The 16,139-nt window shown below is 43.2% G+C and overlaps 1 protein-coding gene across 1 annotated transcript in view; it reads right to left on the bottom strand.

Moving 5' to 3' along the window:
• The window catches only part of LOC147659215 (centrosomal protein of 135 kDa-like), a 548,924-nt gene that overhangs the window by 491,736 nt on the left and 41,049 nt on the right, over positions 1-16,139 (bottom strand). The window contains exons 2-3 of the mRNA XM_086951883.1: positions 8,152-8,367; positions 5,301-5,366 (exon numbers count right to left, since the gene is read on the bottom strand). Coding sequence (XP_086808009.1) covers positions 5,301-5,366; positions 8,152-8,367 — 282 coding nt within the window. The remainder of the gene's footprint in view (positions 1-5,300; positions 5,367-8,151; positions 8,368-16,139) is intronic.

The following is a 16,139-nucleotide window of genomic DNA, read 5'->3' as shown; positions in this document are numbered from 1 at the left end:
CTGGACCTTCATAGAGAAAAGAGTGCTGGTGTCTCCTGACCTAAGCAGGATGATACAGAAGAGCAGATAAGAACTCCATAATGAACAAAGAAGTTGCTGGTAGCCAGTCCTGATTGTTCATTTTGGTTCCCTGCAAAACTGAAGGTGCAGTGCAGAGAGAAGTGCTATGTCTTTACAGACCCACAGAAAGCTAAGGCTGTTGTTGAGAGAGGAAAAATTCATTCTGAGGGGCTGTGGCATGCTCAGAAAAGACTTCAGGTTTGCGGAATTAAGGTAGCTGGAAATTTAGTTAAAGTATTCAGTGGCACGGGTATTGAGCAGAGTTTGCATAAAGAGTTATTTCTTCTCCCTCCCATTTCTCTATGAGCCATTCTTTTGAGCCACATCAATAATGGTTGAACGCTCTCCAAGAGCACAATTGCTTGATTGCACTTCCTTTTTTCCCTGGCTAATAAATACTTTCAAACATAAGCAATAAAACTGGTAGGTTTGCCACAAGTGTGTAAATTCTGGTATGTTGTTCACCAGATGGTTGGTTTGGATGAGGGATTGTGTGTCTCTGTTTTATTTTCCTTTATACAATGGTGCGTCTGTTAAATGAGCATTCAAGCATCTTGTGTATAAAGCTTGAGTCTTGATGGCATGGAAACCTGTCATCATTTGCTATGTTTCTAACATCTAGTACACACTGCATTTCACTCCTGAGGCGGAAGACGGGAGTTAGCTCTCTTTTAACTGCACCTGTATTGTGATTCTGATTTAGTAAAATCGCCGAATTTTAATTCACGCATTTTGTTTTATTTGCGCTCGAATTTAAAAATATATTTTGCCATTTACGTCTACTGTAGCGCTCCCTCTCAGCAGAGTACGTGCTGAGTGGTTTTGGGGCTTGGAGGCGGCCGGCAACTCTTAGCGGCCATCTTGGGGTGGAGGCAGGTTAGCGCTGTAGCTGTGGGGAAGGAGGGAGGCCCTCGCGCTGAAGCGCATAAATTGAGATGTCCACACCTCCGCGTAGCGGACGTGGTCACCGGGCGCGCCCTTATCGCGCCAAAGGAGCGCCTAAGGACAGCCCGTCTGCGCCCGTCAGCGTCCCGGAGGCGGTCGGGGCGGGCGGTCCAGCGACTTCCTGAGACACTCACAGAAATCCCTTCTCAGGTATTCTTCAGTGCAACTTTTGAGCCTGAAACATGCCGGCAGTAGGGAATGCATTCCTCAGGATCATCTCTTTGAGGATATCTCTGCTTGTCCCGGCTGTGGCTGGTCACTCTGCGATACCTTGCCGACTGGAAACATCTGGGAGAAGGGACACGCAGCTGCCCCCTTGTCAGGGGAGGTCCATTCTGAACAGATTTTTAGCTGTGCCCTCCTGAATACTCGGTCAGTGAGCAAACTTGCTCAGGACTTATTCAATTTTGTGGTTGACTCTAAACCAGCCTGTCTGTTCTTGACAGAAACATGGCTTGGCGAGGCATCAGAGCGGGATATAGCTAATGCTTTGCCCACTAACTACTGTATGTTGAGGAAAGATCGAGGTGTGGGCAGAGGAGGGGGCGTTGCTCTAGTGATAGACAGGCGCTTCAAATGTAATATTATACCAACTGAAGATATTCAGGGAGCAGAAGCGTTGGGTTTCTGCCTGTCACTATCACCAGCCCAATCTTGTGCTGGACTGTTGGTCTACAGACCTCCAGGTCCTATTGGATCTTTCCATGAGGGACTTTCCTCAGTGATGTCGTCACTGTGCGTACAGTTTAAACACTGTATACTCCTTGGCGACTTCAACATCCACTTTGATGAAGTGGATGCTGTAGACACGATCAAGCTATTAGATTCCACGGAGCCACTGGGCTTACTACCTTACCTGATGTCACCTACACACAACAAAGGACATACGTTGGATCAAATCTTCTCTACTGCCCTTATCAGAGTCTCCCCTCCTTTACCAGTACTTTGGACTGATCATTTGTTGGTGTCCTTTGGTATTCTGCATAAATCTAGCTCCACCATTAGGGATAAAGGTCATCTATCCCAGCTCCCTCTGGCTTTTCATAAAGTGTCACCAGACATGATCGACCAATATTTGATGAATCATCCTTGTCGTCTATCAGGTGACGTGGAGACTTTCAAAGTTGGCTTACGTGCTGTCTGGAGGAGCTGGCGCCGCTCGAGTGTTCCTTTAAGGCCTTGTCCCGCGCATCCGCTCCATGGTTTACTTCAGCGCTTAATTCCAGCCGCAGGCTTTGTAAGAAAGCAGAGAGAGCATGGAGAGTAAGCTATCTGGAGCCTCTGAAGGAAGCGTATAAGAGCAGGATCAAGGCTTACCACAGGGAAATCCATTTAGAGAAAAAAGCCTACTTTGCCAGAAGGATTGCGGAGGCCAGTAACACCAGTAAAGAAGTTTTCCTGGTAGTGAAGGACTTTACCTCCCCGGCCGCCATCACACCTAAATGCTCCTTTTCGGAACCTTGGGTGGTCCAACTGGCTAGCTTCTTCTCTAATAAGATCATTAGTATTCAGGATACTTTTCCTGCTGTGGCGGGAGTGGGTCCGCTCGATCTAGCACTGGGCTCTCTCAAGGTGATCGCGGGACAGCCCACTTTGATGACTTTTCCTCCGATCGAGTTGCAATCCTCTCTGGAAATTTTGTCTAAATTGAGATCTGGCTCCCCGCGTGATCCATGCCCCGCTAAGCTCTTAGCTAAAATTGCTTATGTTATCAATCAGACTGTCAATCTGATCCTAAATAGGTCTTTGGAAACCGGAAATGTACCGCAAGCATGGAAACAGGCGATGGTTCTCCCTCTCTTAAAGAAGCCGTCCTTGGACCCCAGTAATCATGCCAATTATAGGCCTATTTCGTTGCTACCGGCCCTGGCCAAGGTGACTGAAAAGCATGTGCACTCAGTCCTGGCCGACTTTGTAGAGTCTAATGAGATCTTGTACTATACCCAGTCCGGTTTCAGGGCTAACATGAGCACAGAGTCGGCATTGTTGGAGGTGTCAGAAGCCATCAAGGAAGTCCTAGATAATGGAGGGAAAGCAGTTTTGGTATTATTAGATCTTTCGGCGGCGTTTGACACCGTTCCCCATGACCGGCTCCTGGCGAGACTCTTGGAGATCGGGGTTCGGGGAACGGTGTTCAGATGGTTTGAGTCGTTTCTTTCCAACCGACATCAGACAGTCTGGGCTCCTCCGTACTCTGCTACAGTGCCGCCTCTGGAGGTGGGAGTTCCTCAGGGGTCAATTTTGAGCCCCACTCTTTTTAATATCTATATGGCCCCCCTCGCGGCACTGGCAGAGTCGTTTGGCGCCCAGATTATATCGTACGCCGACGATACCCAGCTTCTCTTCACCTGCGGTAAGAACATGGACTTTGATGGCGAGAGCATTAAGAACTGCTTGGGCGCAATATTTACTTGGTTTCAACTTGACCAGTTGAAATGCAACTCCGACAAGTCCGAGCTCCTCTTCTTCGGCTGCCCCCCTGATCCCGGATGGAAGACCTGGAGGCCTGCAGGAATGTTTCCCCCTGCTACTGACTCCAAGGTAGCTAAGAACCTGGGAATCAAGATGGACAATTGCCTTTCATTGAAATCTCAGATTCTTGGCTTGGTGGGGCAGTGTTTCGGAATACTCAAAATGCTGAGGAAATTCCTCCCCCTTCTCTCTATCGCCCATAGGAAAATAACGGTGCAAGCCCTGATTGGATCGAGGTTGGACTATGTGAACGTACTCTACCTCGGCCTGCCTGAATATCTTCTGTCACGGTTGCAGGTAGTGCAGAACGCGGAGGCTCGGGCCATTTTTGGCCTTGGTCGCCGTTCTCATGCCACGGCCTTCTGGAGTCCCTTCACTGGCTTCCAATCAGGAAACGCATTAAGTTCAAGGCCCTTACCATGGCGTTTAAAGCCCTTCATGGCATTGGGGCTGTTTATTTGCGGAAGAGAGTTGTCTTCCACCATCCAATCAGAGCCTTATGATCGGCTGCCTTGTCACTGGCGAGGATCCCTGTAATCAGGCGTGCACGGAGTGGGGGCCGATCTTTTCAACATCTAGCATCACACGCCTGGAATGATTTGCCTCTTGCTCTGAGAAAGAGCGAGAATTTGGCATCTTTCAGGAAAGATCTTAAAACGTGGCTGTTCGGCCTCTAATTTGCCCCTCGATGGACGAGTTATGTTGTGTCTGATCTGTTAGCGCCGGGACACTCTGCTAGAGTAGCTGAGCACTTAATAAAACCTACGATAACATAACATAACATAACATAACATAACATAACATAACATAACATAACATAACATAACATAACAGTATAACATCAGTCTATGCCAAAGTGGTCTCCGTTATGTTTTACGCCATGCTTTTCAGCCCAGAGCACTATGTGTGCAGCCTCAATCCAGTATATGACCCTATTCCGACCACTAGGCAATTGATGGGGCCTAGTCTCATATACACACCATGGTGAGGCATCTCTCAGCTCAGACCAGGCAAGGTCTAGGAATCTGCTTCCTGGATTCCTTTTTGCCAGGAGGATCATGTGACCAGTGGGTGTGATTCAGGTCCTATCCAGTGTCCGCTCTAATGTGGCTGTGATTTTTCTTCCAGTACATGGGTAAAGTCCAGTACGCCCTTACTATACCGTAGAGGTCTGCCTCGGAGGAGCTGCATTAAAGACCGCATATATAATACCGGACTCCATTATGCACATTTATCTGCAAATACAGTCAAAAACACAGTTTGTATATCAGATTTTCTTTGCTCACAGTATCCTCATCAATCACCAGGAATCACAGCTAGTGGCAACACAAGGCCTAGAATTCACTGGAATATTATTCAGGACATAGGTTGAGTAGTGATTGTCAATACTTTTGGAGAGGGAGCAGGCTCCAGCCAGGGTGTCAAGTGCAGGTAACAACGATTATCTGAAAAAATGTCAGGTATTATCTCCTTATGCCCTCACTCGCACAAGTACAAAACACATTTTTTATTGGGCAGCTCATGGCCCAATTTTACCCATGGGCAAAAAGTTACAGATCAGAGTCATCATTCCTCAAATTGACCTTCGGAGAACGTAAATCTATCAGTTTCCAGTTCATTTAGACTCCAGCAAATTGAAGTTTTACTATCTAATGAGATACAATTTTCTACTTTGATATACTAAATAATCAACTAGCTCATAAAAGTGCACTTAAACTTAAGTTTAGAATAGCAAGACTCATCAAGATTAATAGTAAATGTTGAGAACCACCATTAATGCACTGTTCAGTGTATGTATATCTTGCAGTCAAGATTTTACTTACAGAACGTAAATCTTGATTTTCACTCTCGAGCACTTCAATAGTTCTTTGCTTGTGTTCAATTTCAACCTGGAAAACAATACATATTGATAATGTTTAGATGTGCAACATTAAAAGCCCTCAATATATGGTTTAGAAGACCTTCGGTTTTATGCTATTGAGAGAAGTCTAGAAATGTTGGCTGTAGAACTGGAAATAGAATGTATTTATTTAGTTGGGTGATATTTAGAACACCATGTGTGATTGTCAGAATGCTTCAAGGTACAGTGAGCTGTTTTAAGAGAATAATCATTTTACAGCTGAAACAGGGAGGCAATGGTGGCACAGGTCCTGTGACTGCTTAGCTTGGTGGAGAAGGAATGCTTTAAACTCCTTCAATACATTTCTTTCTCCCTTTGTGCTCTTAAATCTGGGAAAATGGGATTCTTGGCTTCTAGTTCTTTAAATCTGAATGGATTACAGTACAGCTATAGTCTGGGCTTGCAGTCCAGTGTTTAAATCCAGTGTTTACGAATGTTGTGATGTAGAAAGGGGATCTGGTGACGAGAATATGATGCAGAGAATATGGTGAGTGGCAAATTCCAAGGAAAGACTTCTGTGAGCTGTAAGAAGTTGTTGAAGGCCATACATCCTTGAACAAACTTTGGTCATACTAAGAAAATTTGTAGAGTTCTGGTGTTTACGGTGACAATTACTTCGATGAGGGTAATGTTTTCAATGGTCCGTCATATGTTATTAGTTCTGAGGGCTCCAAAGAATAAAGTATAGGAAATAGGAGAATAAGATAACTGTTAGCACAGAGGTGGAGAGCAAATGTTGGTCCTAAAGTACACTGGTCTGGATGGTTAGGCTAAAGGCAGTCCGTCAATTGGTAGTAGTGGGGCCTAGCATTGAAGGTATGTAAGAACTTAAATGCCGTCTTAAAGAATGGCAGACAAATATCCATAAATGAACAGAGTCCAGAGTCCGAGAACACTATTACTTAGCCAATGAAAAAGAGCACTAATACCTTTAAAAAAGTTTTTAAACTTCTCAAATGTCGCTCAGAAATGACCTCTTTCTACTGAAAAATGCAATTTCACAGCCTGGATTGTAAAGTTGCCAGGTTCTGAAACAATGGTGGAAAAGCATACATGTGGGAAATCTGATTTAGCGTTTACAACTTGTGAATGACTAAACAAATAAACGTAAGTTTATTCAAAGGAGCAGTGAACAAGTACTGCCTGCACTTCTGCATCTTCACTTTTGCCTGCCCAATTGTTCAAGATTTGGCATCGTGAAAAGTTGTTCTCTGTGCACATGGCCTCGCTCTAGAGTAGATTACCTCTCAATTTTAAGATATTTGAAATGTAACCAACAATTACAAATCCGGATCTATTCACACTAAGTTATGTCGTTTTCATCTGTTTCACTAGCATCTCGTTGACTAATATTATGCCTAAAAATTACCAAAATACAAAATAGAAACCACTCATGGATATGATAACTGTGACTCTTTCCATCTGGCTACAAAAATGTCCATTTCAGAGTGTCCAAAATGCCCTCCGCTAGTCCCATCTCCAGCTTTCCTGAATACCTACTTCCAGCTACCTGTTAAGCTCAGCAGCAACTATCATTCCCTTGCTACTCTTTGGCCATGACATCTACGTGTACATTCCTAACAAGCAACCATTACAAATCCTTGGAACGCTGCCTGATCACTCTCTGAACATTGATAACCATGTGCTTCCTCAAATTCAAGAAGAACAGAGGTACTGTATCCTTCAGCTCCAAATGAAACATTAGCCAGCAGGAAACCACCCCACCTACCATCCTAGGAGGTCACCACACCAAGTCTCAAAAACAAAATCCTAGAGGTCATCTCAGCAATGACATTTGATGCTTGTATCATACCATTGGTTCGTGTAGTACACAAATTCCACTATTTTCACAAATTATTGATCTAGTTCATGCTGTCAGATAACAAATCGGTAGCCAAGCGAAGAACTATAGACTTGCAGATTAATAAGACAACTCCTTCAACATGACTATATGTGAGCAAAAATGATGTAGCCAAACATGTACTTGGTGAGAAAATATAGAGATCAGGTAACCCACCCTGAGGATTGCCCACCGGTTCTGTGTGGAGACACAAACAGTCGGTCTCACCGACAAATAAGCATATGCAAAATCATCCTCTTAATTCAAGAAATAAGATGCTGTGCCATAGGTCACTCCCTCTGCTCTATAAAATTAAATCTTCTCCAAATCGCCAGAAATCTTTGTGGCTCAAAAAGCAGATGCTGATAAGAAGCCCAGTAACCAACACGATAGACCAGCAGTATCTGTCCTGCCTTCAGAATGAAACTGAAAACTCACTGCTTCGAAAACTCACAACACCTCCTCAGCTAGGAAGCACTTAAAAATGCCTGTCGGCAGTACTGTACTTGAAAAGTCTTCAATCACTCACTCATTTGTATTTGCTATGCAGACTTAATTGTCCATGCAAGTGAGAACAGCCTGGCTTAAGGAAAGTTTTTTGAATAAACTGGAATCGAAATTGATACTTTACAGAGTAACAACCTTCACAAAGATACAATTGGAACTATCTCGGCTTTCTTTTTCGGACAAATGGGTTCTTGTGGCCTGTTCAACTTCAGATGTGCCTACATTTAAGCATAGCTATGCAACATAAATGTCAGTTAGACTGTAGAAGGGCGATCGAACTTTGTCGGCTAACAAACGTGCTAGTAGAACTGAAATTAGCAAGCAATGTATTGGGACTTTAGAGAGTGTTAATGAAAACTACATGAGGAGGAAGCAAATAAGCACAAATCCAAACACGTCTTAGGTTTGATAGCAACATGTAGGCTACCTGTGTTGATTTAATCTCTTGTTCTGCTGTATCTATCACCAGTTCCTTATCTCGTTCCAATTGTTCTGCTAGTTTGTCGATTTCAGTCAGTTCTTTACACAGCTCTTCATTCTTGCGAGTTAAATCTTTCACTTGACCATTCACTGCCTCCTTACTCTCTTGCAGTTGTAAGATGCGGAACTCTAAGTCATTGTTTGTGTGTTGAAGCTCGTCAATCTGCAGGGTCAGAAGAAATAGAAACAGCATTACAATTACTTTCTGTGGCTTTTAATTCACTGATCTCAGAACATAGAGAAGTCACTTCAAAGTAGGGAATGAATACAAAATCAAATAAAACATAACATATTTTGTAATTAGATCTTTTAGCATTATTTTGTGTAACTAACCTACTGTAGGTGGTCAGTGCAACCAAATTTACACCTAGAGATCTAATAAAAGCAGGCTACATTCACTGGACAGGTTGAACATGTGGTACCTAGAAACATGGGATCTTTAGGCACAATTATAAATGAGCAATACCCCAAGCAAGCTGTCTCGGTACCTCATTTTGATCATAGCCTTCTTATGTCATTCTGGAACACAAATGCCAATAGTGCAGTGGCCTTGCAGCAGCCAATTCAGCATAAATAAGAAAAACCTATACCCAACTCCTGCAGACTCTTTATTCCTGGCTATCTTTCTCCTCGCAGCATAACTGCTGAAAATATCCATAATGTAAATCATTTGTACACTTTCTTCAATGGTACAATTGTTTGAGGCAACCTGCAGATTCAGTCTTGTCAGCTAGTCAAGCAGCAGGGTTTCTAAAGCTTTCAAGAAAGCCTTCCAGAAGTTATCAACCTTGGGACATTTTCACATCAAATGTAAATACACACTGACAAAGAGAACAGTCCTGCCTGCCAGCCTTCTTGCTTTGTCAATGCTTGCTTTGTTTTGTTATAGTTTTTGTAAAACTTCATTGTGGGGGAGTTGTTGGGCACACACTTCACCAACATAAAACAAATTGGTTAAAAGCAAATATTTCTTTGTTTCAAAAAACCACTTTGCCACAGTTGTCCCTGATACTAAAGGGGACTTCTTTGTGTGAGGATATACTCAGTGTGAAAGAACAGAATGCAACTGTCACTCATAGTGAAGGTAGCTAATGACTTAAGAAGGTTGACCAATAGTCCCACATTGTATGCTGTATATAGTGGAAGAAACAACTGAACAATGCATAAAGAGGGCTGGCTGAAAGCACCTTTAAGTAAATATATTATATATAATATTACTAAAGTCAAAATGTTTGGAGAACACCACACTTCATAATCAATTGTTAGATTTCCACATACACTACATTTGTCACGTACAGTCCCCCTATGGTTGCATGTTGTTCAAGCATAGGAAGGGGGGGCAACATAGTGTGTGTAAAAATTAAACTTGAACTAGTTAATATCAAACATTACTAGATACTTTTTGACATCTAAAAATGCTCTCTTTCATTTTGTAAATATAAGTATTCTGTCACATCTACGTTCTAGAACTTCTCCTATTGAATGTATTCCTCGTTCAGCTTCAGAGCATTATTTTTAAAGTCATGAGGTACCTTCCCCGTTGCTTAACCTCATAGATGCTATTAAACATTCCTCCCCAGTGCTGCGCTGTCCATTGGAACTAGTGCTGAATGGACATCCAATGGTCGTGCGCAGCACTGGGGAGGTAGTGCTGCCGTCGGCCAATGCACCGAGGCAGCACTTAAGGGGTTAAATATCTGAGAGCATGCAAAACTCAATATGCCGGCAGAATATTTGTAAAACCACTTCAATGTCGATGACCCGCCCTCATTACCTCCATTGCTGAAAGAACAATTGGAGATAAATATTCTTCTTTCAGTAAATGTATGGATTGTATAACCTATAGGGGCCAGTAGTTGGTAAAAGGACATGGGGCCTGATTCACACAAGTAATCTGAGGCAAAATACTAACTTCACGACTTTCGGTATTCACAAAACCAGTTAGGAGTAGTAAAGTTAGGATACCTAACTTTACTACTCCTAAAATGAGACAAAATCCTAACTTTACGACTTTTGGTATTCACAAAAAGTATTTAGGAGTAGTAAAGTTAGGATTCTGGGTAAATCACGTAATCTCCCTGTACCTAACAAAATGAAAACTTCTGTCTGTAATGCAACTGGTGATCATGATACCTTTGGGCCAAGTTTGCGCTATAGAACATTCTGAAAAAATAAAAAAGCACTTGCTTAATGTGATAGTGCATGTAAAGACTGGCATGCACAGATTATTTGTGCCATGTCTCTTTATAACTTATCTCTTTTCTGTGCCTCCTATGTCTTTTGCCTATTTTTCATTAATTATACCAGCTGTGCTGCTGCTTTTTAATCCCTAAGCATGGGGTTCGAAGACTTGAAATGCTGCAAGCTTGTTGCAATTGAAAGGACTTTTTAGATTTTTATAAGATACGCTATTATTAGTTTTTCATTTTACAGCAACAGTACTCTGGTTCTTCAGGCAATTGTTTGTACTTTTCATAATCTGGTGAATAAATAATACATTTACAAGTGCAACCTTAGTACTGTTGAAATGTATTAATGTATTTTTTATTTATGTATAAGATTTGCACCCAGGTCTTTACAGAGCATGACTCGAAAGGCGAGGGTGGGTTGTGGGGCAGAGCAGGTAGGAGGTGATAAGCCCAGAAGAAGGTTTATGAGCATGTACGAGGAGGTTTCAAAAGAAGCTAATAATTAATTACTATATGGTGACTAAAGACAGTTGAACTTTCAACGCTCGTCTCTACTTAAAGTGATTAGGTGCCTCAGCTCCTGATCGACTATCCCTTCAGGCACTGGCAAGCATGGAGTTAATGGGCGCCACAACAATGAAGCCCAACTTGCCAACTTCATTCTTCTAGATAATGAAATGCCATGACAAAGCATTCAAGTACCTCCTAATTTCTTCCATTATGAACTTGGGGGTGAATTTACAGGAGAGACAGCTTGGCTCCTGTAACCCCTTACCTCTGATGGTGTTGGAATGGACAATGCCTCTACTCTCCTATTCAAGGCTCAGTTTTTGCAGATGGTACTTTAGGTAGAAAGTAACCAGTTGTTGGACGGGCCCTCTTCTCTATATGGTCGTCCCCAAACGTTTTACCTTCACCCTCCTGCTTTTCTATTTCTTTTTGTTGGCATTAGGACTAAAGTGCTTGTACTCTCTCCTACACCTGACTGGTACATTTAATTTACTTGTATGTTCCTAGAAAATGTCCCTAAATGGCCCCATGGCCTGCATATGAAATGCTACTAGTGGGCCTGCAGCACTCATTGTGCCACTCACTAAAGTAGCCTTTTAAAACATGTTTTAGCCTGCCACTGTAGCCTGTAGTGCAGTTTTAAACTGCCATTTCGCCTACAGCTTCCTTATTTTAAAATAAATAGAAGTCACCCCTAAGATGGGCCCTAAAGGCTCATAGGGACAGGGTGGGTTGTATTTAAAAAGTAGGACATACGCTTTCTATATTCTTGTAGTGAAAAAATTCTACATTCGCTTTTTACTATGTGAGATCTACCTCTCCCATTGGATAACATTGGGTTACCTAATTACATTTAATATGTGATAATGTTTGATTAGGAGCAAGTAGAAATGGCATGTATAGACGCAGAAGAATAATAAAAAAAATATTTTAGAGGTAAAGTCGGATTTTAGGTCACAACCTTGACTTTTAGAAAGTTGGCTTTTTCCTGCCCTAACCATTTTTGTGCCTTTGCCAGTGACCTGGGTCCCATGACTGAGTGGCTCTGCTGTTGAGATTTGTGTATTCCTGTTAGACAGTGAGACAAAGGGGACTGGGTGTAGGCAGGTTGGGCCATCCTGACAGAATTGCTGGGTGTGCAGCTCATTATATGGAAGGTACTCTCCTGAATATATGGAAGGTACAGCTGAAGAGTTTCATCCTGGAGTTGGTCCACGAAAGCAGTTATGTGAAGTGACGAGGATCAAAGCTGATTTGAAGATTCTGGAGGTTGTGTAAAAGGCAACTTGTCAGGGGTGAGTACTAAAAGTATGGATCATAAAATACAGCATTAAAATATTTAACAAATTTAAAAAGACCAATAAGGTAACATATAATGTAGTTAATTTCATAATAAAATTACAAAAAAAAAAATCACATCAGGACATTATAGCAAATTCTCATCCGTCCCACAGAGTAAAAATATAATTTAAGTTCATCAATTGATGTGTATCATACATTTTAACTTCAGTTATATACACATTCCGTTAAGACTAAAATATTATTTTAAAAAGACTACGAATAAAAAGGGCATACAGAAGAAATCTGAAATATTCAAGTTAAACATAATTTACTTGCCCGAATTATCCACATCCAGTGTAGAATCTTTGCGACTGCAATCCCCGGCGATGTCCCTTACAGAGGTTACTCCCTCCTCTAATCCCCATTCCCTGACCCAGCTTCCCCCCATACTAGAAGGAGACTTCCTCTCCCTGCTCAATAAAGTTTCATCTGGCTCCCCCACGGACTGCTGCCCTCCTGCGATTCTCCGTGCTGCCTTCACGGCTTGCCCTGCCCCTCCGCTGGCCCTCCTGAACAACTCTCTCCTGCTCGGTGAGGTCCCCAGCCAGTTTAAGAATGCCAAGGTGGTTCCCATACTAAAAAAAACCAACGCGGTTATGGGTAACTTCCGTCCCATCTCCCTTCTCCCTTACCTGAGTAAGGTACTTGAGACACATGTGGCCAGCGTCCTCAGTTCTTTTATTGAAGAGTCCAACTTCCTAGACTCCCAGCAAGCTGGGTTTAGACCTGCCCATTCGACGGAGGCGGGCATCCTCTCTGTCATGGAGTAACTCCGTAGAGGCGCCAACTCTAATATTAGTCAAGCTCTGATTTTCCTAGATCTGTCGGCGGCCTTTGACACGGTCGACCACACCATCTTGGTCGACCGTGTCAAAGAGGCGGGCATCAGTGGGACGGCCCTTAGCTGGGTTCGCTCCTTCCTGACGAATCGCCACCAATCTGTCCGACTCTCCCAGTTTTCGGCTGACAAGATGAAGCTCACCTGCGGCGTTCCGCAGGGTTCGTCCTTGTCACCACTCCTATTTAATTTGTATCTCACCCCCCTGATCCGCTCCCTCCGGGGAAGGAATGTCACTGCATTTAACTATGCAGATGACATTCAGCTTGTCTTAAACCTTGATTCCTCGGACGAAGCGATCCAAGACTTTCAGTCCACCCTCTGTCACATCAGTAATTGGATGGGTGCTCACCATCTTAAACTTAACCCCGACAAGACGGAGCTTGTTCTTGTCGGAGGCCCATCCAACCCCTGGAACTCTGCTTTCTGGCCCCCTTCCCTCAGCCCCTCTCCTTGCCCTGCTGACAAGGTGAAAAGCTTGGGAGTTTACATCTCCCATGATCTCTCAATGAAGCACCAGGTCAGTGCCACTGTGTCCTCCTGCTTTTTCCAGCTTAGGAAGATCCGGAAAATAGCTCATTTCCTGACCACCGAGGCCCTCACTCTGGCACTGCTGGCATTAGTCATCTCCCGGATTGACTACGCCAATGCCCTGTATGCAGGCATCCCACAATATCAAATTAAAAGACTACAGTTGATACAGAATCAGGCAGCCCGCCTGATATACCATCAACCCAAACACCTCCACGTCCGTCCCCTGCTTAAAGCCCTTCACTGGCTCCCTGTATCGGAGCGGTGCAAGTTCAAACTAGGTTGTTTGACCCATAAATCTCTGGCCGGCATCGGTCCTTCCTTCATCTCTTCTCTCCTGCACCCCTACACTCCCCCTAGGCACCTTCGATCCTCTCACCATGCGCTCCTCCAGACGCCTAGGTTCAGGCGCAAAAAACATGTAGGTCTCAGATTTTCTTTCCTGGCTCCCTCATTCTGGAACTCACTTCCGTTGGAACTTAGACTCTCTCCCCCTTACCCTCACTTTAGGTCTCTCCTCAAAACTCACCTTTTCCACAGCATCTATACATAAGCACTCTTTTCCTCCCCTTCTGTGCCTCCCCTCCCCTTCCCAAGTAAGTGAACAGCGCCAAGAAACCGTCCGGTGTAAGTCGCGCTTTATAAGAATTTTTTACATTACATTACAATAACCACAGGCTGAGAGGTATTTGTTTTAAGAATCCTTAAAGCCTCACAACCTGTTTGGAGACCCAGCCGCAAACAAATGGGTTTCAACCAAGACCGCCTAGGGGCTTTATATTCTGGACAAATAAATAGGATATGCCCAATGCTTTCCTGTTGAGTAGGACAGAAAGGACAACTGGGGTCAAGGCCTTCCCTCCATTTAGAGACGAAGGAATTAATTGGTACAGTGCCCATCCTAAATTGGTGATATCTCTTTCTGTCCTCTGGAACAGTAATACAATCCCAGTAACCCTCGAGAGCAGTTGAGTCTTTAAGTTCCCAAAAATCCACAGTCAATGACGGACCAATAGATGTGCCAAATCTTTTCATATAAACCGTGCTCCAATAGAGTTCTTTAAGAGTTTTTCTGGGTGGGAAGGTATGGGCTGTTGGGTCTTCCCATAGACTGGCTAAGCCCATAGCGGAATAGGTTGCCTTTACCTCGCACATCCAGGGAATTTTTTGGGCCCTGTCAACATTTCTAACATCTAGGAATGCCCGAGCATACTGTGAGAGGTCTGGGGTAACCCACAATCTCCTCCAGTATGGCACTGGTCTGAAGCGGGTAATCAGTTTTGGATACATCAAGGTGGATGGAGTGATACTGATGATCTAAGAGGGTCGAGTTATTGGGCTAGGATATTATTTTTAACCTATTTTGGCTACTTTAGAGCAGGATAATGTGGAAAAGATGTTGTAATACTGGGCATCACTGTATTTGAACATTCTCTACCTGTTTTAGTTATGCAAATTATCTACCTGACCTATCTTCCGCTCAATGAATCTTAGCTGTGTAGTTACTGATCTCAAAAATCCTCCAAGCTACCTTATCTCCGTCAAACCCTAGTAACTGTTGGCACTGTGGAAAATGTGAGCTTATAGTGCATGAATAACATCTTAGATGCCATTCTGGAAGCTTGTGCCCTTCTAAAGTAGCATAATGCTGTAATACATAACCCTATCATTTGAAGGATTCGCACAACACTCCCATGTCAACCAATGACCACTTCAACATGAGAATTTATCAATTCCTTCTTTAGTTAGTCCTTTAAATGCCTACTCTGATAGTGATTCTGCAGTTAGTCTCCAGGTGTCGATTTTCACAATGGTATGATCCCACCTCTGGTGACCCACCAGTGGCAAATGGTATGCAACTGATCTGCCCAAATCCTCTACCTCTAAAAGTACATACATTGTCTCTTCTTATGCCCAGATATAGTGCACAATATCTGTAAAATCATATTCAGTTTAACTCAATTGCAATCGAGCACAGGTATATACCTCTGTCTCTACAATCACAAACTTTGCCATTTTACAAATTTTGTATACTCGCCATCAAGATTCCACAAAACTTGGGGTAGTCGCTAAACCTTCTTTTAAACTTTATTTGCAAAGGTGAAACTCTTTACTAAGTCAGTACAAGCTGATCCATTTCTTCTGAGTCTCAGGAAAATACGTAAAAGTTCACAAAAACACAACTATTTGAATAACGCACTTTGTTCCTAGTCGAAGAAAGGTCTAAGGAACCATGACGATTTAATGTGATGGAAGAAGTATAATTCTGCTTTCGATCTGTTAAAAGACTCAGAACTTTCCATCACTTAACAGCTGGTCAACAACACCATGCTGTACCTACCTGAGCCATTTACGAAAGGGATTTGGAAACAGACAGCAACTGCTGCTGGATAACCCCCTGGGTTCTCAGACTGGGGGCAATAGCTCAAAATGTAAGCACTGGGAGCATCCTGCCACAAATTTGTACTGAATGGTGTCTAAGTAGTTGAAGTGCTGGAGCAGCACTATTTTACCACCCTAGATAGT

Source organism: Lissotriton vulgaris, unplaced genomic scaffold (assembly GCF_964263255.1).
Source record: "Lissotriton vulgaris unplaced genomic scaffold, aLisVul1.2 SCAFFOLD_581, whole genome shotgun sequence".
Taxonomy (NCBI): domain Eukaryota; kingdom Metazoa; phylum Chordata; class Amphibia; order Caudata; family Salamandridae; genus Lissotriton; species Lissotriton vulgaris.
Note: the sequence above shows the minus strand (reverse complement) of the source record. Positions and strands in the feature narration are given on the sequence as shown.